This window comes from Vicugna pacos, chromosome 13, assembly GCF_048564905.1.
Source record: "Vicugna pacos chromosome 13, VicPac4, whole genome shotgun sequence".
NCBI classification, from domain to species: Eukaryota; Metazoa; Chordata; class Mammalia; order Artiodactyla; family Camelidae; genus Vicugna; species Vicugna pacos.
In genome coordinates, this window is record NC_132999.1 from 39,030,269 (window position 1) to 39,053,058 (window position 22,790).

A 22,790-nucleotide genomic window follows, 5' to 3' on the forward strand; every position below is an offset into this window, starting at 1 on the left:
AGTATTAGGGGTTCTGACTTCAAAGTGTATATGTGTGTGTTTTATATACATATATATTTGTAGATAGGCCGCTTCTCCACAAATGGAGCCAATCTTATACAAATTCTAAAAACCTGTCAGAGCCATTTAAATCCAAGAACTATCTAAACATTTGAAGTAGAACTATGTGTGATGCAAAAATGTTACCTTTCTGGAGATTTGTGATAAGTAGAATAAATAAAGCAATCTGCCCATTTTTTAAATACTTGAAGTTTAGGCCAAAGAACCTCCAGTTAATCTTGCAGAATTAATTCTTGTTAGGTACTGATTTACATACACTTTTTATCTTTAAGTCTGAGTTAATAGCAGCTGTTAACTAAAAAAGTCAATGTTCTATTTTCTTTCTTTTTTTTTTTAACTGAAGTATAGTCAGTTACAATGTGTCAATTTCTGGTGCACAGCACAATGTCCTAGTCATGCATATACATGCATATGTTTGTTTTCATATTCTTTTTTATTTAAAGTTATTACAAGATAATTGAATATAGTTCCCTGTGTTATACAGAAGAAACTTGTTTTTTAAATCTATTTTTATATATAGTGGCTAACATTTGTAAATCTCAAACTCTCAAATTTATCCCTTCGCACCCCCTTTCCACAGGGACCATTAGATTGTTTACTATGCCTTCGAGTTTATTTCTGTTTTGTAGATGAGTTCATAGTATCCTCTTTTTTCTTTTTCTTTTCTTTCTTTTTTTTAAGATTCCATATACGAGTGATATCATGGTATTTTTCTCTTTCTGGCTTACTTCACTTAGAATGACAGTCTCTAGGTCCATCTATGTTGCTGCAAATGGCATTATTTTATTCTTTTTAATGGCTGAATAATATTCCATCTTATAAACATACCACAACTTCTTTATCCAGTCATCTGTTGATGGACATTTAGGTTGCTTCCATGTCTTGGCTATTGTATATAGTGCTGCTATGAACAGCCAGTGTTCTATTTTCTTTCTTTGTTTTGGATTGTGTGGATCTGGCTGTGCTCTGGTTCTAACACATTTACTCTGGTGCTTTGGTTCAGTCAAGTGTTTGGCTATAGGGAGGAACAGATTACCATTTCTGCCCATCAAGTGTGCATTGTATAGGGGTGGATGAGTTTCTCATGCTAATTTTCTTTCCTCTAGGTTTATGAAGGCCTAGACATCATCACCAACAAGGTTTCTGCCCAAGAGCAGAAAATGTGCCAGCACCACATGATCAGCTTTGTGGATCCTCTTGTGACAAATTATACAGTGGTGGACTTCAGGAACAAGGCAACTGCTCTGATATCCTTGAGAAAGACAGCAGCTAGGCTTGGTGGCTGCAAAGTAGCCCAAGCCAAAAAAGTTTTCTTTCTGGTGACAATTTCTTCTAAGTAGATGCATACACAAGAACTCATCAGAACTATATGATTGACAGATAGTGCTGTTGCTACTCAAAGTCTTGACCTCAGACTGCAGCATCAGCATCCCTCGGGAGCTTGTAGGAATGCTAAATTTAGGCCTCATTCTAGATCTACTGAATCAGAATCTGCATTTAAGAAGAGTCCTGGGTGATTCATATGCATATTAAAATTGAGAAACGCTGTTTTAGTGGAGAGAACACTGATTTAGGAACCAGAAAATCTGTGTCCTAGTCTTAGAATTGCCTCTTTTGATCATATGAATTTTATTATTTACCTCACTGAGTTTTAGTCTCCCACCTTTAAATGGGGATAAGAAATTAATTTATAAATATATGGGAATTATAGTTAGACTTTCAGAGGGGTTAGAAAAAAATAGTTCTGGGTTAACCCAAGAAAATTTTGAAAAAAGAATAATCTGTGGGGATCTGCCCTCATACTTTAATATCTGGGCTGCTACATATTAAAACATACCAGAAACTTATAATAATTATAATAGCATGGAACTTACACTAGACAAATTTATGGCACACAATAGAAAATTCAGATACAAATTCAAGTGGATATAAATATTTAGCTTATGATCAAGGTGGCATTTCAAAATAATGGAGAAATAATGCAATAGTTAATAATTACTCCTGAGGCAGTTAATTATTTTGGAAAAAAATCAGGTTCTTATTATATATGACATATATTTTAGAGTTAAATGTATATATTTTGGGAGTGGGGAGGGTGTAACTCAAACGGTAGAGCACATGCTTAGCATGCACAAGGTCCTAGGTTCAATCCCCAGTATTTCCATTGAAAAAGTAAGTAAATAAATAAACCTTTCCCCCTGCAAAAATAAAATAAATAAAAAATATATATATATATATATATATATATATATTTTTTTTTTTTAATGAGACTTTAACACAAATGGGATAACATAATTGAGTAGTTATGTGATTTTAGAGTAGGGAAGGACTTTGTAGATACGGTCTTTTTTTAAGGATTTTTTTAATTCAATTTTTTTGATTGGATTAAAATACACATAAAGTTTACCATCTTAACCATTTTTAAGCATACAGTTTAGTGGTATTACATACATTCACACTATTGTGCAGTCATTAGCACCATCTTTGCCCATGATAGTCTTTTTTTTTTTTCAAAGGAAAGTAACTGGATTTAGACTTGTAAGAATTAAGAATTTGTATTGACAAGAAAGTATTTCAGCTAGAACTCCTATGACTCTGCCCTGGAAAGACCTTGCCACAAGTACACCAGGAGATAGTTGGTAGATCTCATTTATAACAGCAGCATTGCTCTTAACAGCAAAAATACATAAACACCCAATTCCTACTTATACAGAAGAATGTTTAGGGGGAAGGCATAGCTCAAGTGGTAGAGCACATGCTTAGCATGCATTAGGTCCTGGGTTCAATCCCCAGTACCTCCATTATAAAAAGAATTAAACAAATAAACCTAATTACCACCACCTAAAAAAAGAATGTATAAAATGTGCTTTGTTTATATATGTTAAGTACTTTTCAGCAGTGAAAATGAATAAATTGTAGCTATATGCATCAATCAATGTGAAAGAATCTCAGAAGCAACATAAAATGCTGGAAATTATAGAAAGATACATACATATTTATTATAAAAGTTAAGAAGCAAGTAAAACCAATATGTTGTTTAGGATTATATATAAATCAGTAATAATGTAAAGAAAAGCAAAGGAATGATGAAAAACAAAATACCCAAAACAGTTCAGGACAGTGGTTCTCTCAGGGAGAGGAGAATTAAGGGCTGGGATAGGAATTCATACACAGGAAGCTTCAAAGGAATTGATAATATTTCCTTTCTCACATTGGGTTCATGAGTGTTTATTTTATTATTAGGCTCCATAATTTGTATATATTACATATATTCTTTTGTATGTATTGAATATTTTATAATTAAAAATAGAAGGAAACAGCACTAGAAACAAAATTAAAAACTAGACTCTAACCCCAGGGGAAAGATACTTGTAACATCGAAAAGGCAAATGGTTTATACTTAATATATGAAGAACTCTTTACAAAACATGCTAAAAGAGCATGAGTAGTAATTCACAAGGGAAGAAATGTAAATGGTAATAAATATGAAAAAGTGTTTATCCTTGCTGTTAATCAGGGCCATGCAAATCAAAATAATGAGATAATTTTTTTGCCTATCAAATGGGCAGAGATTAAAATGCAGATAATAATTATTGCCCTACCTGCTTTACAGGGTGGTTCTACCAGATGAAATAATGTATATGAAAGCCCTTTGCAAATTAAAACATATCACCCAAATGTACATTGTTGCCATAAGACAGTTTGGTTGTTTAGAAAGAACTGATGGAAAATGGAAATCTAATTAAAATTTTCAAAGGGCAACAACAACAGGTGATGACTTAATCAGATCACTTATAGGATTAGAGATTTGTGAATTTCAATAAGAACCTAGAATCAGAATTTCAAAACTCAAAATACCTTTAGTACTCGATCAACGTGCTTGATTTGATAGGTGAAAGTACTAGATACTGAGGTCCAGAGAGAAGGGTTTTGCCTAGGGTCACAGTTGTTTCATGGCTTAGGCAAACAATTTAAACCTTTTCCCACCAAATATCTCCTATCCCATCTGCCCCCCTCTTTTCCATCTCTCCCCTTCTGGTATCTCAACCATTCCCTTTCCCTTCTGATTCCCTTTCTTAGTCATATATTTGAAGTTTTATTACAATTACTGTGTAATTGTTTGATCCTTATACTTAGCATGTTGATCACCCACTGTGGACCAGATGCTCCTGAAGAACACAACTGTCGCCCAGATTTGGATGATGTGAAGATCAGTATGTTCAAGGGAGGAAATATTAAATTTGTTTTTCTTTATAAAAAACAAATAGACAAATTTCTTCTTTATGATTCTCGATTGATAACATCTTTCTCACTACCCTACCCCAGCCTCTTACAGAGGGCTTCTGATAGAAAAGAGGTCATCTGTATGTGCTCACAGACTGGCAGCAAGGGGAAGAAGTGTGTTAACGGTCTTTATCAGTTATCCTCAGAAGCAAAGCTCTTAAAACATATCTATTCAGCAGAGATTCTTAAGAGAAGAATTGAAAGTAGCAGAGATATAAAAACAATAGTGACTAAAGTAAGTTGAGTGCTTACTCAGTTGAGAAAGATATTTCAGGTGTTGTCTTAGGGGTTTCATTTGCATTGTCACATGTAATGCTCATAAGACCTCATGAGGATTTTACAGGTGAGAAAACTGAAGCTCAGACAGGTTGAGTAACTTGCCCAAGTGTTGGAGCTGGTAATTGAAATCTACCTTCACAGGCTGTGCTTCTCAGTTTATCTGGTAGAGTCTCAAGTGGCTTCAGTGTGCACTTCTACCACAGAATGGTGGACTGACTGAGTCTACCAAGCACGGCTTAGAGAAGCCAGCTTGTAATTTGCCTTGGAAGGCAAAGTTACACAATGAACATCACCTTGGTGGCTTCCTGAGCAGCTGACACTTGGTTCTGTGAGAGTCCTTAGGCTTGTGCTTGTTAAGCTGATTTGGAATACTAAGCAAGCTTTGAATTTTAGCATCAAGGCCTAGGAAGTTCTAGAACTGGAAGGAAATACCATCATGTATCTGTCTCTGGTTTATGCAAGTCCCTCCAGAAACACTAGGAAATGATTCTTGAGAACTCATGAGAAACAGTGAAGACTAGTATCAGTTCATCTTGGTTTCTGCCCTTTCTCCTCTGCTGTCTAAACAAATGAATGTGGTTTCTTACTTATACCCTACTTCCAAGTGAGTCACGGTTTTCTTCTTGATGTTAAATATTGTGATGTCTTTCTTAATTTTCACATTGAAGATATATTTGCCCGAGATAAAATTCCTATTGTTGTGGGAGGAACCAATTATTACATTGAGTCTCTGCTCTGGAAAGTTCTCATCAGTGCAAAGGTATGTTTAGTTCACTGGTAATTCACTGAGGAAGTGGATTCTTCCTTTCTTGCCAGCTGATTTTAGTGGGAGAAAGTTTGACTCTTGCCTATTTCTTATAGTCAGCAACTGTAGTAATTTTCCTACTTAATATTCTGAAGCAAGTTCCACCTCCATATGTGATGTGTGCTCCTCCAGGCTGTCCTAAGGGCTGGGGCTGTGTGTGGGAAAAGCGCTCCTCTGTGAATTAATTATCATCTCCATGTAAGTGAACAGTACATTAGTCTGATTCAGCATTTCCTGGCGGTAGCAATCTGTATATCAGGGAGATGTGTGATACTAACCTTTCTTACAGAGATGCTATTGCATTGGGTGGGACTTTCCAAACTATAATGTGCTGGTAATTCTGGTCCACTCTTTGGTCACACTTGTTGAGAAGACTAGACTCCTAGATATGTTAATGTAGGTGTGTTAGCCATGGTAGCTATTTGTACTTCTGACAAGGAAACAGGGTACCTGAGAACCATCATAGGCAGTAAGTCCTATTCCTCTTTGCTGTGGCCTCACAGCACTACCATGGTGTATTGGAATTTTCTGTTTATGATCTGTCTCTCACTATATGGCAAGACCTTCTCATTCATCTCGATTCTGTATTCCTAACACGTAGCAAAATGCTTGGCACATTCATTGCCTCAGTATTTGTGGAATTGTTGGATTAAATTTACCTCTAAACCTTCATTTAATAGCCCCAGGGGATGGGCACTGTGCAAGTGATTGACCGGAAAGTAGAGCTTGAAAAGGAGGATGGTCATGCACTCCACAAACGCCTAAGCCAGGTGGACCCAGAAATGGCTGCCAAGCTGCACCCACATGACAAGCGCAAAGTGGCCAGGTGAGAAGGCTGGGGCCCACTGACCCCAGGCCCCTTTACAGTTGGAGGGCAGTCACTTCTTCACTATGCCCAGGAGAACGTTTGATAACAGCAGTTAGTGGAGATTGATGTGTTCTAGTTAGGAAGCTCCTCAGTCCAGCTCCCTTAGTAAATAGTTGCACCTTACTTTGTTGTTACATTTAAAATGCATAATACAGTACAGTTTTTCCCTAGGGCCTATGTAATTTTGCTTCATTTTCTGTTTGATCTTTGCTTGTATAACATTTTTATATACACTTTTTGTGGCATGCAGTTAGTTGGCATTGTGATTTAGGTTTCATAATTGATTGTGCAATGCTGAGTTCTGCCCCAGCAGCTTGGCCAGTGGGAGGCAGATTTTATAAACTGTCTCATAGATCATCTCACCTTTACACATGGAGACTTTCTTGAAGGGAGAGATGACCTGATGAGTTCATGAACCATGTTTTCTTAGGTTGTTTTATTTAAAAAAAATTTTTTTCCTGTGCTTTTTTTTTCACTTTTGTGTGTGGGTGTTTTTTGTTTTTGTTTTTGTTTTTTGTTTTTTGTTTTTTACTTTTTCTCTTAGGTTGTTTAAAAATTGCAGCCTCATTGCAAGGATTAGGTATACTTTTCTTTCTTTTCCTCCATAAATATGCATCTTCATTGGCCCCGTATTCTTTTCACTTCTGACTGCATCTATCTTCATTTTATCAGTCATTTTATCTATTTTTTCTTTTCCAGTTTTATTGAGGTATAATTGACATACACCACTGTGTAAGTTTAAGGTGTACAGCATAATGATTTTCCTTACATACATCCTTAAATTATTACCACAATAAGTTCAGTGTACTTTTATAGATACAAAATAAAAGAAAAAGAAAAAAAATTGTTTTCCTTGTGATGAGAACTCTCAGACCTCACTCTTAACTTTCATATATAACATACAGGAGTGTCCATGATATTTATCATGTTGTACATGACATACCTAGTACTTGTTTATCTTGCAAGTGGAAGTTTGTACTTTTGACTACCTTCATTCAGTCTCCCTTCCCCCATCCCTAACCTCTGGTAGCCACACATCTGATCTCTTTTTCTGTGAGTTTGTTTGTTTGTTTTTGAAGTGTAATTGGCCTGCAACACTGTCTTGATTCCTAGTGTACAACGTAGTGATTTGATATTTCTATACGTTACAAAACAGTCACCACTTAGGTGTACTTTTCTTTAGTGTTGGGAGTGATACCATATCTGGCATAGTAGAAGATCTAATGAAGGACCTAACTATATGGATGGTCATAAAGATTAAATATTATAACAGTACCTGGTATTGATAGGGGTTATGAAGTATTCCACTCAAATGAATGTTCTAGGTCAGTGTTTCTTAATCCTTTTTTATTATCCACCCCCCAAACCTTTTTAGAAATTTGTTTCCTAATTGTGCTTCCCTCCCTCCCCCATGAAGTTTTTTTTTCCCCGTCGGAATGTCTCACATATTTATTACTGAGCCAAAGCACTAGTGCAGAAACACTGATACGGAGAGAAAAATCATCATTTTCGCAGTTAAACTCATCCAGCTGTTCAGATAGTAGTAATGTTTTCAGAGTGATATGGTAAGACGCAAGTGCTCTTGGCACAGCTTAAATACGTGTGCCACCTCATGTGGGCGACTCCTTACAGACCCAACTTGGTTCTTCTCCAATGTCTTCTCTTGGAGTTGTACTGATTTTATTACCAGTTTTTGTTCACATCTGTTGGGGAATGGGACGATTCTGCTTTTGTTTCTTGGCCAGGAATCACTTGATCTTGAAAGTCTTATGAGAAGACATGGTGAGGAGCAAATTCAACCACATATAGGATGGCAGAGAAGCGAAGCGAGGCCCTCGTGAAATATTAATACTGAGGAATGGGATTTTGGAGGGTATGATTGCTTTTTGGAGGGCCACATATCATTGTAATGGCTAAGGTTTTTTTGCCCCCTTGAAGGCCATATTTTGTTGAAAATTCATATTCTAGATTAAAAGTGAAGTTTATACCTTCCAGTATCTCAATATTTTATTTTAAACATTTTAATAGAAATCTTCCAAAATTTTTTGAAAACTCAGGGACACTATGATGAACATTCATTTTTATATTTATGGTATAATTCTAGAGCTTTGTCATTATTATCCACTTTTTTTTAAAAATCAGATCATTTCTCCTCATTTTGCTACTTTTTAACTAGTGAGTTGAGAATTGTGTTTTAGTAAGAGCAGTATGTTCTAAGCAAGAGCTCTAGAGTATCTTAAAGAAGATTGGAGGACTTTTTTTCATCTTTCTTTTGGTTTGAGGCTGTATTATAACCTCCAGATAAGTAAGGTACCTATTACTACATTTTTCCCTTATAGGTCCTCTTTGAGTGACCAGTGATATGGAAAGACAAGGGTCTGTAACTCTTGTGTTAGGATTTCAGGAAGTAGTTGGATCAGGAAGGGAAAGATCACTTTCAAGCTGATAAGCTGCAATCATCCAGAGTGGTTGAGTATAGATTCAGGAGTTAAATTACCTAGTGCTGCATAACATAATAGATACCGACAGAGTAGATGGTGGCTTAAGAATAAGTATGTTTCTTCAGTGATCTTTGTGCTAGTGGAGTACTGAATTAGTCAGAGCATTCTTCATTAATTTTAGATGTATTTAAAAAGGAAGTTGATGAGCTGGATATACAACATACTTCTGTACTGTGGGAAAGGCATTCCAGCAAGACTAGACTTGTTGGCTTATAACAAAGTGTCCCAGACAAGCTTTTTACTGCTTACCTAAAAGTGAACGTGTCCTATTTGTGTTGAAGAAACCTGTTGTTTCTGAACCTGTGTAACTAATTCCAGAAAATTTTATGTATGTTTTGAAAAATAGTTTTATTTCTTACTTTACCTAAAGTTTTCCTTAGGACCCTTTTCTGAGTCCTAAGAAACGTTAGGATTGCAGTAACCCTAGACCTTCATGTGTTCAGGGGCTTACCCAGTGAAAATGACAATGAGGCATTCTACAATAAATAGCTTCTCTCCTGTTTCACTTAAGAATTAATATTTCCTAATAGTTTTTATGGGTGTGCCCACTTTCCCTTTTCAAATGACTTAGGAGCTTGCAGGTGTTTGAAGAAACGGGAATCTCTCACAGTGAATTTCTTCATCGTCAACATGCAGAGGAAGGTGGTGGTCCCCTTGGAGGCCCTCTGAAGTTCCCTAACCCATGCATCCTCTGGCTTCATGCTGAACAGACAGGTAAAAGCCCTCTGATGTCCTAGAGTCCATCTGAGATAGAGCTTGTAGTCATACATTACTGTATATAAAATGCTTAGAACCATGAGTGGCTTATAATAAGCACTAAACAATTTTATTATCATTGCTATTATTTGTTGACTTAGGCATAGTGCCATTCTCCTAGGTATCTGTCTGGAAAGTGGGGAAGGGTAGCCCTGGCATTAGTATAAGATACCAAGGATGAGATAAGATGGGATGGGAAAGAGACTGCCATCCATGGAAGATCCAGAGAGAAAGAGAAGGGAAGGCTCTTGTGGAAGGAGTTGTGACTCCCTGGATTGGCTAAAGCCTGGATCACTGATTATTCTAGAAGCAGTAGACCTGAGAAGTGGGAATGATAGCTAACTAGCCTGATAGGTTTTTTTGGTTTATTTTCTGCTAATGCCCTGTGATAATAGTAACTTTTTTATCCAACAAACATCGTAAACATTCAATGAAGTGTTAAGTATTCTTGATAGTACTTGGATTTCAGAGATGAATATGACACTGTACCTGCCCTAAAGGAGCTCCCAGTCCACTGGGGCAACAAATAATGAGTTAGATACTACGTTGTGATAAATGCTGGGCTAGAAAATGCAGTTGGGCCAAAGAGAAGGGATGATGCACATTCCCTGGAGGGAGTCAGGACCAGTTTGTAAAGCTGACTTATGAGATAGGTATAGAAAGATAAGATTATTATGGAAACAGGCAGTATAATTTAGTTATTGAGAGCATGTCTCTGAGCCAAACTATCTGGATTCAAATTCCTGCTCCATCATCTCTGGCTGTGTGAATTTTAAAGCAAGTTGGTTTACCTTTCTGTGTCCCAATTTTCTCTTCTATAAAATGGAGATGATAATAATAATACATAATTTTAGTTTCATTGAGGATTAGGTGAGTTAATAATACATGCAAAGTGCTCAGAATGTGCCTGACACATAGTCCTAAATGTAAACTTTTTAGGAAGATAAGGAAAAAGGTTACTATCATTGTAGACCGAGAAGTAGCAATGGCGGAGATACAGAATTACATAATTGAAATGGTAGAAATTTGTTAAATTAATCTCGGTTTTAAGTTTATAGAAAAATATAATGTTTTAATAATGAAAATTTTATAAATAAAAATGTGTATTACAATTCAACATTAAATAGCGGTATCTGATTCATAATATGGCTGTGTTTGACCACCACATCAGAATGATTATTCCCGCTCTTTGCTCCTTTGCCTGGCTCAGTAGTTCAGATTATACCCAGGATGGTTTTGGTTTAAAGTTTCTCTTTCCTATTTAATGTGTCATCTGAGAGTTCTTAAATATGAAATAAAGTTGGAGTAACAAATATAATGGGAAAAAGTAAGGGTAAACCAGGGGGTTTACTGCCTCTACAGTAAACGATGGATATACATTCCATACAAGAATAAAATATTTGTTCTTCCTAATAGCTGTAATTGTGTGCTTTCTCTTTATATAAGGAGAAGACTTGCTTCATTCTGGTGGTTTTTATTGAAATTGAAGAGTTTTAAGTGTGACTAAATATAATATGAGTTACTAGATAGTCTTTGAACTCGGAACCCTTTCTTCCGTTTGAACAAATTCTCTTCTTTGTGGCAGCCTGTGCATGCATCATGTATAGTACACACCTACGGCAGGCTTGCTGGTTGATGGGTTAATTTGATTCAAGTTCTAGATAAGCGCCTGGATAAGAGGGTGGATAACATGCTTGCTGCTGGGCTCTTGGATGAACTAAGAGATTTTCATAGACGCTATAATGAGAAGAAAGTTGCAGAAAATAGGTGAGGATTTGGCTGTTACTTTCACCTACTCTCTACCCCTTGCTTATGGTCAAGACCATAAACATAGTACTGGCTTTGTATCTACTTGTTCATCAGCCTTTGTCCTTGGCATTGGCAAGGCTTATTGGAAGGAGGTTTGGTGTACTTGTTACAGTTGCGATTTTCTAATCTGTCAGACATTCCCAGGAGTCAATTTTCAAGGAAAGTAACCTGGGAGCTGGTTGGGGGTTGGGGTGGAGGAAGGATTTCAGAGAGGTAGTAACTGCTAAGGATCTCAGTTTCCTCATCTGTGAGATGAAATGGCTCAGCTAGAGCATTTCCAAGGCCCCTGCTAGCTCTCAGATGCAATGGCTCATCTGCTGATGCTCTCCTGTTCCCAGCCAGGACTATCAACATGGTATCTTCCAGTCAATTGGCTTCAAGGAATTTCACGAGTACCTGATCACTGAGGGAAAATGCACACCAGAGACTAGTAACCAGCTCCTAAAGAAAGGTGTGAATTCTCCATCTAACCTAGCCTTGAACATCTTTGGGTGACAGAGTATCCTGTTGGTGTGGTCTGAGAAAGAGCTGAGGATAGAAGAGTCCCAGATGGCCTTCAGCTCAGAATTGAGATTTTCATCTATGGAGTGCCCACCAGTATGCTCCTGTGGCTAGTTTTCTCTAATGTTGGGCTGGGTGGGCTTGCCAATGGCAGAGTGAAAAACACATAGAGGTTCTTACAGCTACCTTGTCCTTCAGGTATTGAGGCTCTGAAACAAGTGACTAAGAGATACGCCCGGAAACAAAACCGATGGGTTAAAAATCGTTTCTTGAACAGTAAGTCTCATGTTTTTCCTCATCCCTGGGTCTATTTTCAATAGAATGTAAATGTCTTCAGTTCACCCAGAAAGTGAACTTTAATTTCTGGACCTGTTTTAAGGTTTGGGACCTCACCTGGCAATGAGGGGGAGGGTCTTGTGCATAAATGATTGCCTTGAACACATGGATTTTGGCTGCAAATAGCTAGAGCAAAATAGCAACATCTTAGCAGAATTGGTCCTCAGGGTTGATTTTTAGCTTCAAACTTTGTACCTGAAGAACAATCAGATTTCTATCGGGAGGCTTTCTTAATTAAAATGGTTCTTGCACCAGATGAGGAGTATAAAAAGACAAAACCTTCACCAGTTCTCTCAGCATTGCTTTTGTGTGGTGCTTCAGGCTGCTGCAACTCTAACTTCAACTGTTGAACAGCACTTTTAAGGAAAAGGGAAGGAAATTCTCATTCATTGGACCTGTACCACATCCTTGGCACTAAATTTGGTGCCGTGTATATATTACTGAGCCTTCAGGGTGGGTGATAGTCGTTTTTTGTTTGTTTTCTTTTTTCCTTCGGCTAAGGAAATGGAGGCTTAGAGAAGTTAAATAACTTGCCAAAAATCCCCTAGCTAATAAGCAGTAGAGTACTGAATGCAGGCCTGACTCCGAAGTTCGCACTCAACTCTACGCTGCACTCGTTTCTTTTAGCTATAACTTCAGCCAGACAGCATTAGTATTTGGGACTCCAGTAAGAAATTGTGTGGTTATGAGCTAAAAGGAGATTAATTTAAAGGAGATTAAGCAAAATGAAACCTCAGTTTTATCTTGTGGGCACGTCTTTAACATGCTCTTGAATCATCCCCTATTTGCCTTTTGCCGTTAGACTTCTGCTTCCAGTTACAGATGAGGACATCTGAGGTCTCCCCAGCCCCTCAGTGCCTCTGAACAGAAACACCTTGATCCATGTTGTCGACCACTGGATCTGTCTCCCGGTTCTCACTCTCTGCCAGTGCTCTCTAGTATGGTTCTGGTTCCAAGGGGCTCTTTACACTTTCTTCTTACCTTGCTTTCTCTATATGTCCTTTAGATGGAAGTCTTTGTGTCAGCTGAAATTGAAGTTTACTGCCACAGATTTCTAGTGCAGCTTCTTTTCTCCCCAGGGCTAACAATTAGTCTGTAACAAAAGACGGGTTTTTTGTGATGATTTGGAACTTTCTCCTGTGGTAAGGGCACAATAACTCCCCCATCTTTGAGTCAGAAAGGCTTGATGGCACAGTGCATCATATGCCCGTTCCTCATTCATGTGTATGCCAGCACAGTCCTAGTGCTAGAGTGAAAGGCACAGCTGCCCTGTAAATCAGGGGCCGTGTGTGATTGGCCAGGGCCGGTCTGCTGGGATATGGTTCTGGCAAGAAGCCAGAGGGACTTCCCCACCCCAGCTTGGCCTTGGACCCAAGCCAGAAATAGCAGCTGGGAGCCGAGAACTTGTTGAAAGGTGCTTAGACAGGGCACAGAAGCCCAACAAAGGACTTAGAGGGGAAAGGAAAATATAGAGTGGCCTGGAAACAGGTGCAGAGCTTAGCCAAGGCCAGGTGTGCTGTGGATGCTGCCTGCACCCTCCCAGTCTCACCTTTCCGTGTAGTGGCAGGTGCAGCCCAGTCCAGTTTATGAAGAATCTTATTTGTGGTTGGCACAGTCAAAAGGCCAGCACCTGCCAGCCGTTGGCATTCTGAGGACTTTGATGTTTTTGTCCACGCGCGATACTCTTTGCCTTTAGGCAACTGACTTAACCTAGATGTGGAAGGCAGTTTAGTGCGTGCATAGACTGGGGAAACTACCAGAAGAGACTAAACATGGTTGGCCCAGCTGGATGAAATGCCTGTAGCTATACTTTTGGCTACCTCCAGTCTTAACCTCCATTCTGAAATATTTGCCAGAGACTGTTTCTTGAATACACCTCTAGATCTGTTTTCTAGAAGAAGGGCTAAACTAGTTCAATTCCAGGACTTTTGTTACAATTTTCAGATTCAGCAGCTCACTGGCTGATACTCTGCTGTTGCCAGCCCATGATTATCAGTAGCATATCAGTGAGTTTTGTGAATGCCTTCTGCTGAAGGGATATATACAAACCTGAGACTTGTGTCTGTCCCTAAAAAAAGTGTGAACTCTTTTGCCACAGAATGACATCACTGTAAGATGATATGGAACTTAGAACAGGCACTCATTTCAAGCTGTTAATTTCCTCCTATGATGTGCTGTCTTTATATTGTAGCCCACACAGTGGTTCTAGAGCCGTTACTCTGTATTGGTTTCCTGACTGATCTGGAAGATCCTATACCTAAGACTCTAGATACAGCTAGACTTGTTGGCTGTAGACCAGTCTGGGTCTTCCTTAAATTACATGTAGCTGTTTTGTGCATGTTTCTGGTTAGAATAAATGGCATGGTCGGAGTGTTTATTTCTTTGGCCCCATATGTTTGCCTTGAGGATTTTGGAGTCCTGGGAGCAGAATAGATTGGGTCTTAGAGGCTGACCTCTCAAAGCTTTCCTTTGTCATCATTAGGACCTGGTCCCGGTGTCCCCCCAGTATATGGCTTAGAAGTATCTGATACCTCAAAGTGGGAGGAGTCTGTTCTTGAACCTGCTCTTGAAATCGTGCAAAGTTTCATCCAGGTAATTATTAATCATGGTACTGTCTTTGGCTGGTTTTCAGAGAGCTTTCCTTAGCTGACATCTTTTTTGCTGTGTCGAGGAACCAAGCCTTTTTTCCATGGAATAGAGCAGAAGGGCTGGCTGCTTTTAGATCCCTGGAGGCTGTGTTTATACTTTCACATTTGGAAAGGTTGTTGTTAAAATCTGTTCATAGCCCACCTGCTCTCTGGGTTGAGAAAAGGGAATCTTGGGAAAATCTCACTGCTCATCAGAGAATGATATCCAAATCTCTTTGAATCAAATGCTTCTTCCCATCCGTGCCTTGTTCTTTTAGGGCCAGAAGCCTGCAGCCACTCCAGTAAAGATGCCAAGCAATGAAACTGAGAACAAGAGAAGTTATCACATGTGTGACCTCTGTGATCGAATCATCATTGGGGACCGTGAATGGGCAGGTAGAGTCTGGGGTAGGGCACAGAAAAATCTGTAAGGGTGGGTCACACTGACTTTATGAAATTTAAGGTCTTTGGTATGCTGGAGTCTGCCTATTTGAAAAAGATTCCTCCTCTAAGAGCCTGTATTCAAATTTCATGGAGGCCTTCCCAAACAGGAGAGTTATCTTTGTATTCAGAATTTCAGAGGAAGATCATATGCTCTCTAGCTGCCGCTAAAGTAGATATTTTATACTGAGAGGTCTGCAGTTAACTTTCCAGAGCTGACTTTCATGATTCTGCCTTAGAGGAGTTTCTTGGCCTCTCATGTTTAGACCTCATTGAAGGTGAAGTAGGCTGGTAAGGGAAGCCAGGCAGCTCACCCAAGAGACCAATGAAGCAGAAACAGCAGGGAGGGAACAGGAAGTGGAGTTACTCCTCCTGAGTACATTCTTCAAAAGTGGTGTCTTTTCACTAATGTTTAAGGTAATACATTGAAATGGTGTTGGTTGCTAAAACTGTGATGAAAAGTGTTGAGAGAAACTGTGTGAAAGCAAGACTGTCAGACACACCTAAGGAAGGTGGTCAGAGGGTACCATCTCCTTCATAAGGCATTCCGGACCAACCCAGGATTGACATTGCACCAGGGTTCTTGTTCCTGGTTTCAGAGCTTGGATCTGTCTTTGCCGCAGGGTCACATTGCTCTCCCCTGTCGGATTTCTTCAGTCATCCAGTCAAACCCCAAAAGGGCCTTAGCCTCTAGGCTTTGAATTTACATTGTATTTAGAAGCTTGTTTAAGGCTCACTCCTTTTAGGCACAAGTAGGGCTTGTATTTTACCCAGCGGCTGGAACCCTTCTGTTTAGAGCCCTGCTTTGCGTGGGATTCTCATAGAAGTAGATTTTTCTCTCTATACCAGCCAATAGAACGATTAGTTCTATTAACTGTTAACTCTGGCAAAATGAACTCCATTGTCAGAGACTGGAGACGGCTGTGATCGCCCAAGCAGCAGAAGAAGCCTCGATTATCGTTGGTGTATAATGATGGAAGGGGAAGAGAGAGTGTCTGATTGTTTTTTCTAAAGGAAACTTAGTGGTTCGATTTGTCGAATGTTCTTCAGGGATAGCCTCAGAGAAGCAACATTTGTGAGCCTTTGTGAGCTTAGCTTGTGTAAGCCCTTCTATAGTGCCATCTGTCAAGTCCTTACCCCTATCTCCTGCTGCCGTGGAGAGCCAGTCCAGAAGGCCTTTTTTTTTTTTTTTTTTTTGGCCTTAGGCTCTAGCTGGAAAACAAAGCAGACTTTTTCTCTCAAGGAAACTTTTCTTTGACTTCTAAACTCTTTCTTGCCTGTTTCTGCTTCTAAATTCCTAAAAAAGATGTTTTAAATACGTATAAAAGAGAATTTAATTTCATTGTCTAGCTCTTTAGGTGTTTCCAAATGAAACCTCTTTAGATTTTCCTTGAAAAAGAACAGGGTAGTAAAAAGGAGCTTGTATAAATTAGTCAGAAGCTGGGAACTATCTTTGGGATGAGAGGTGAGAAACTGATATCAGCCAACAGTAGCTTTTCAACTTTACTACTTCTGTGGAACCTCAAAAGGAACCATCAGAGAAGTATACTTAGTGTTTTCTCTCTGGAGCATTATGTGCTGGAGAATGTAAGCCTTGTGGGCTAGTCATTCAGATAGCTTATCTGACCCAGGCATAGGGATGTCAGACCAGGAGGGGCAACCTGTGTGAGCAGGTAAGAAGTGAGAAGGATAGCTCTGAGTACTGTAGGCCTGAACATCTGTCCTGCAATACAGACAAGAATTTGGATTTGTAACTTCTGAGTCAGGTGAGCTGAGATATATCTGACAGGCAGCCCCATATAGGGAAATTAAGTCTAGAGCCCTGTTCTGGAAAACTGGGTCTCTTTTTGACCTATAGGTAAGTTGAAGAGCTTACCTCCTGTATGACCTTGGACAAAATATAAGACCTTTGTGAACGTCAGTTTCATCCGGTATAAAATGAGCTGAATACTACTCTCCTGCAAGATTGTTGTGAGGATCAGTGATATAAGGCACTTAGCAAGTGTACTTGATACATGGTAGCTCACTCTAGTTTGCTAGCTAGCTGGCCATATGACTTAGTCTTCTCTTAAAATGCTAAGCAGCTATACCAATACATGTGTTGATCCTGTTATTATTAAAGAAAGGGATTGTATAGTTAATTTTGTATGATTAGGATTAATCATCTAATTAATCTAGGATTAATTCTAGAAAATACTTTCGTTTTGTTTTGTTTTGTCTTAGCACATGTGAAATCCAAATCCCACTTGCACCAGCTGAAGAAAAGAAGAAGATTGGACTCAGATGCCATCACCACCATTGAAAGTCAGAGTATTTCCCCAGACCGTGATGAAGAGCTTAAAGAAAAGGGATCTCTAGGGCAGAATGATGAAGAGCTGAAATCCAGCATTTAAGGGACTTGTCCAGTGGCCTTTGCAAAGGTGATAGGGATCCAGTTCTTTCATTCAGTGATGTGGCTTTAAAGTCTCATGTTCTGTCATGGAAACAGCAGGTCTTGTTAGCTCCTTGTGTAGCTGATGTGTCTGGTCTGGTAATGATGAGTTCGGAAGGGATTTTTTTTCCTTTTAACTTTAAAGGTTCTATTTTTAAAAGAGGCACAGATTGTACTTTTTACACTTGATCTTTTGGTGATGAGTACCAGGATTCACTGTATCCCTTAAAAAAGAAGTTTTATGTCCCTGACTCTGGCTGGAAATAATCTAATTCCAGACACTGTTACGGATGACTGAGTTATTGTGAACCACAATTCAGCAGTTCTGGATTTGAATGAATGGCAGGAAAGGAGCAGCCCCAGTGAGATAATCAAGTGAAACCAAACCAGTTTTTGGAATTCCATCGAGCAGAGACTCAGACTGGGGTGGTCGTAACATGGGACTTGAAAACTGAAGACTGACATTTGTTGAGTTCCTCCTGGGTGATAATCGCTGCTTTTTATTGAGTTAAAAATCTATATTTTTATTGAAAGTTAAATAAAGAGAAAATTTGCAGGAGCCCTTCTAGTCCTGAAAAAATGTTTATGTTCATGTCTAGCTTATGTACAGTATGCTTTGTTTTCAACATGAGAACTTCTTCTCAAAGTTAACATTTAATATGCTGTCGATTTATTTTTTTAGCAAATGTTTATTCCTGAAAGACATCTGGAGAGAGTCTTTTATTGGAGATTTGTTATTTCTAGTTGAAGCTCTCTTACTGGAGTGACCTGAGCTACCAACAGTGTGAGTATATGTATATAATGAATGTAACGTAAAATTAAACATTATTTAGGTAGGAGAATATCAAAGGCCATAAGAGCTGTGTAGAATTTCACTTTGGAAGGAAAAGGTGAGAGATCACGAAAGAAGGAGCATTTCTGCTGGACCTTAAAAAAAGCAATTCTTAGTGAGTGTATTGTTAGCTATGCATACAAGGAGAGGGTAAAGTAAAAGAACTACCAGGCTTGATTGACCCACCGTTTGGTTTTCTTCTAATATTTAAAAAAAAAAGTTTTTTCACTAGATTTGTTTTTACGTAGTTCAAAAATCAAAATGATATAAAAAGACAGACATTCATTGAAAAATCTTATTCCTACCTCCATCCCCTTCTTCTCCCATAGAAGATCACTTACAGTTTCTCTTGAGGTTTTTTTTAAGTAAATACAAAGAAATATAAATACGTATTCTTATTTTTTCCCCTTACCTAAAAGATAGCAAATAGCACATACCATCTTCTTCTGTCACCTTACCTGTTGGCAATACCTGGGTATACATGAGTTTCTCCTGCCTCCTCTGGCAGGTCTGCTTCTGTTCTTTACCACCCACCTGAAGGTCCCCTAGTTGATCCTAGGCCATAAGCGGGGTTCACTCATCTTCGTGTACTGAATTTCATTCAGATGTCGGGAGTTAAGCCAAAACCAGCCTCTGAGGAATTCTCAAGCTATGACCAGTCCTTTCATTCAGCTAGCAGATATTTTAGAATTATGTGCCAGGTTCTGTGCTAGACTCTGGGAATTCAGTGATCAATAAAGTCCACATTGATCAAATGATTACAGAATTACAGCTGGAATAAGGGCTGCAAAGAAAGGACACTTTACTGTAAGTGCAAGTAATCTGTGGCCCTGCCCCACCTTCGTATGGGGGGGGGCGAGGAGAGAGAGAGTGTGTGTGTGTGTGTGTTGGGAGGCATGTGTCAAGGTACGTGGTGTGGCACAGCAGGATGCTGGGGTCAGAGTCTGGGGCCAAGACTGCACATAGTACCATGTGATCTGGAAAGATGGGGTTCTCAACTTCAGTGTCTTCTCCTCTCCCTCCATTCCTAGTCTATGGGATATCCTGGGCACCTTTGAGTTTTATTGAGCCTTACCTATGTTAACTGATCTGAATCTCAAGGATAAATGTGTTCTCTGGTCAAAGAAGAAAATGTCATTGTACCCACCTCATCTTATTCCTTGCAGTTAAACATGGTGTAATTTTCTGGGTTTACTAACTACTTCTGGAGCTAATGGGGTGGGAAGCTGCATCTTCTCCTCAGAAGTGGAGATGAGTACTTATTGTGAGCCAAGCAGGACCATGCAGTTTACGTGTGTTAGCTTCTCACACAGCCCTGGGAGAGAGGTGCTGTTTCTGTATGTGTTAACCAGTCTGGAAATGGGCTCAGTCAAGGCATCCAGCTAGTAAGTGGCAAAGCTGAAATTGAGGTGAGGCCACAGAATTCAGAGTTAAAGCTGTTGAGCATTGTGTTAAACTGGCTGTTTGTTTGTTTGTTTATTTTAACACCTTTATTGTGGTATAATTCCTGTGCAATAAACTACACATATTTCAATTGTACAATTTGATGAATTTTGATAGATGTAAACAACCACCACAATCAAGATAGCTAACATTTCTATCACTCCCCAGGAGGTGCAAATTTTGAATTCCCAGTTTGTCCCTTCCCACCCCTTTTACCCCCTGGTAACTGTAAGTTTGTTCTCTGTGAGTCTTTCTGTTTTGTAGATAAATTGATTTGTATCCTTTTTTTTAGATGCCACATGTAAGTGATACCATATGATATTTTTTCTTTCTCTTTCTGATTTACTTCATTTAGAATGACAATCTCCAGGTCCAACCATGTTGCTGCAGTGCATTATTTTATTCTTTTTATGGCTGAATAGTATTCCATTGCACATATATATACCACGTTTTTATCCTGTCATCTGTCAATGGACATTTGGGTTGTTTCCATGTCTTGGCTATTGTAAATAGTGCTGCTGTAAACATTGGGGTGCATGTGTCTTTTTTTTTTTTTAACATTTTTTATTGATTTATAATCATTTTACAATGTGTCAAATTCTAGTGTTCAGCACAATTTTTCAGTCATACATGGACATATACACACTCATTATCACATTTTTTTCCTCTGTGATTCCCTGTGCTATACAGTATACTCTTGTTTATCTATTCTACAATTTTGAAATCCCAGTCTATCCCTTCCCACCCTCCACCCCCCTGCATGCATGTGTCTTTTTGAATTATATTTTCCTCCAGATATATGCCCAGGAGTGGGATTGCTGGATCATATGGTAAGTTTATTTTTAGTTTTTTAAGGGACCTCCATACTGTCCTCCATAGTGGCTGCACCATTTTACATGCCCACTAATAGTATTGGAGGGTTCCTTTTCCTCCACACTCTAGCATTTATCATTTGTGGACTTTTTAATGATGGCTATTCTGACTGGTGTGAGGTGATACCTCATTGTAGTTTTGATTTGCATTTCTCTGACACTTAGTGATGTTGAGCATCTTTTCATGTTAAGCTGGCAGGTTTTAAGCAGAAATGTTAGTCTCTGAGGTGCTCTTTATTCAAGTTGCTAAATAAGTTTTAAAGCTTAAAAAAGGTTTCAGTGGAGAAGCAGGAAAAACTAGTTTCAATAATCCTTCCTTAAAAAGTCTTTAATCCATCCATCTGAAATACCTGGAGCAGCAGCTTCTCATTGAGCTCATTTGCTATCCCTGTGGCAGTTGGAAATCAGGGGTTTCTTGAAAGAAAAAATCAAAATGCCCAATATTTAAGGCAGTGTGGCTGTGCCCACTTCCCCTATTCTTAGAAGCTGTAGATTCAGCAAGATAAAATTCTCTTACCAGCAGCAGAGAACCTGGGGAAGGCAGAACATTCACTGGGAATCTCCTTGGTACCGTGATCTGAGGCACTGCCCTGAGGTAGGTAGATCTCCCTTCGTCTGCCTGCTGCCCTCTGAATGACTTTGCTGTTGTGTGTAGGGAAGGAAGTAGTTCTGCCTAGTGATTGTCATAAATGTAGAGATGAAAGGATCCTTTGCACCTTCTTGTACAGGTGGAGAAACTAAGACCCAAAATGCAGATGTTCCGCAGTCACAGAGCAAGTTGTGGCAAAGCTGGCACAAACCTCAAGTCTCCTCTCTCACTCAGCTACTAAATCTCATACCAAATTTCCTTTGAGAGCAGGAAAGGACTAGCTTTGGGCATTTTGTTCAGCCTGAAGTGAGGATGAGGAGTGCCATTTTGTACCATCTGGCCTCAGATAATCACCAGATAAGCAGAGCCCTTCAGTCCCGGTAACCAGAGTCTCCAGTCTATGGCAGTGCTATCTAAATGGCTTTGGAAATGAATTCCAACACTCAGTAAGCTATTAGGTCCATCTACCTCTGTCAGTAAAAATCTTTCTCCCCTCAGTTTTATTGAGAGATAATTGGCAGATGAAGTAAAAATCTTAACTAGGCGTTAGACACTTTTTGCAGTTCCGACAGTGCTATTTTAAGTAGGTAGGAAATACTTCAACCTTGGAAAGAGAAATGGCTGCTTAGTCTTTAAAATATTTGGCTTACTTTTTAGGGCTTAGCAAGAGAACATTTCATGTATAGTCTAGGTACATGGTTTGAGCCTTTGTAATTCTCAGTAATTATTTTTATTCTTAAGTTTCACATTCTACAAAAAGAATTTTTTTTCTGCTTAAAACACAGCACAACATTAAAAAAAAACGGAAACACTAGAAAGTAAGCTTTTATGAATGCAGGAACCTCTCTATATATCCTTAGTGTCTAGAAAGTCAAATATTTGTTGAATTGATTACGTGAAAACATCAGAGTTAAATGGGTTTCTACATAAATAATATGCTTCAGTCATTAAATAGCCTTTAACTAGGATGAAGAAATCTTGGGATGGTAGTCACAAGAAGGAATTTCATTGTTTGATTGTCACCTACTTGGGCAGTTAGGGCTGTTTTCTGAAAAGATGGCTAACTGGTTATTTGTAAAGCTATTCTGAGTCTGTGCAAAGGACTCTGCATGGTTATATGAGTTAGGGTAAAAGGCTAAGCTGCCGTAACAAAGAGACTCAACAATACAGTGGCTTCAAGAACAAAGAAGTTTGTTTCCTTCTCATGTAACAACTCTGAGGGGAGTTAACATTTCCGAAGTGAGCGGTCAAGGTCAGTGGGGCAGCTCTGCTCCAAGCGGTCATTCAGGGACACAGATTCCCTATATCATGTTGCTTCTCCCCCCTCTGGGGGGCATTGTCAGCACCTACCTGGTT

At 39.0% G+C, this 22,790-nt stretch overlaps 1 protein-coding gene and 1 pseudogene across 3 annotated transcripts in view; one reads left to right on the forward strand and one right to left on the reverse strand.

Annotated features, from left to right (window-relative positions):
• TRIT1 (tRNA isopentenyltransferase 1) overlaps nucleotides 1–18,257 on the forward strand; it is a 37,259-nt gene extending 19,002 nt beyond the window's left edge. The window contains exons 2-11 of one of the 3 annotated variants that reach the window (XM_006215869.4): nucleotides 1,167–1,307; nucleotides 5,285–5,383; nucleotides 6,109–6,254; nucleotides 9,369–9,511; nucleotides 11,209–11,320; nucleotides 11,701–11,813; nucleotides 12,062–12,139; nucleotides 14,682–14,791; nucleotides 15,105–15,222; nucleotides 17,491–18,257. In XM_006215869.4, the coding sequence (XP_006215931.3) occupies nucleotides 1,167–1,307; nucleotides 5,285–5,383; nucleotides 6,109–6,254; nucleotides 9,369–9,511; nucleotides 11,209–11,320; nucleotides 11,701–11,813; nucleotides 12,062–12,139; nucleotides 14,682–14,791; nucleotides 15,105–15,222; nucleotides 17,491–17,660 (1,230 nt within the window). In that variant the 3' untranslated portion in view covers nucleotides 17,661–18,257. The remainder of the gene's footprint in view (nucleotides 1–1,166; nucleotides 1,308–5,284; nucleotides 5,384–6,108; nucleotides 6,255–9,368; nucleotides 9,512–11,208; nucleotides 11,321–11,700; nucleotides 11,814–12,061; nucleotides 12,140–14,681; nucleotides 14,792–15,104; nucleotides 15,223–17,490) is intronic. The other 2 variants (XR_012079255.1, XM_031683558.2) reach the window with 2 other exon arrangements.
• LOC116282849 (large ribosomal subunit protein eL39-like) lies at nucleotides 7,923–8,497 on the reverse strand (annotated as a pseudogene).
• Nucleotides 18,258–22,790: the final 4,533 nt, after the last annotated feature.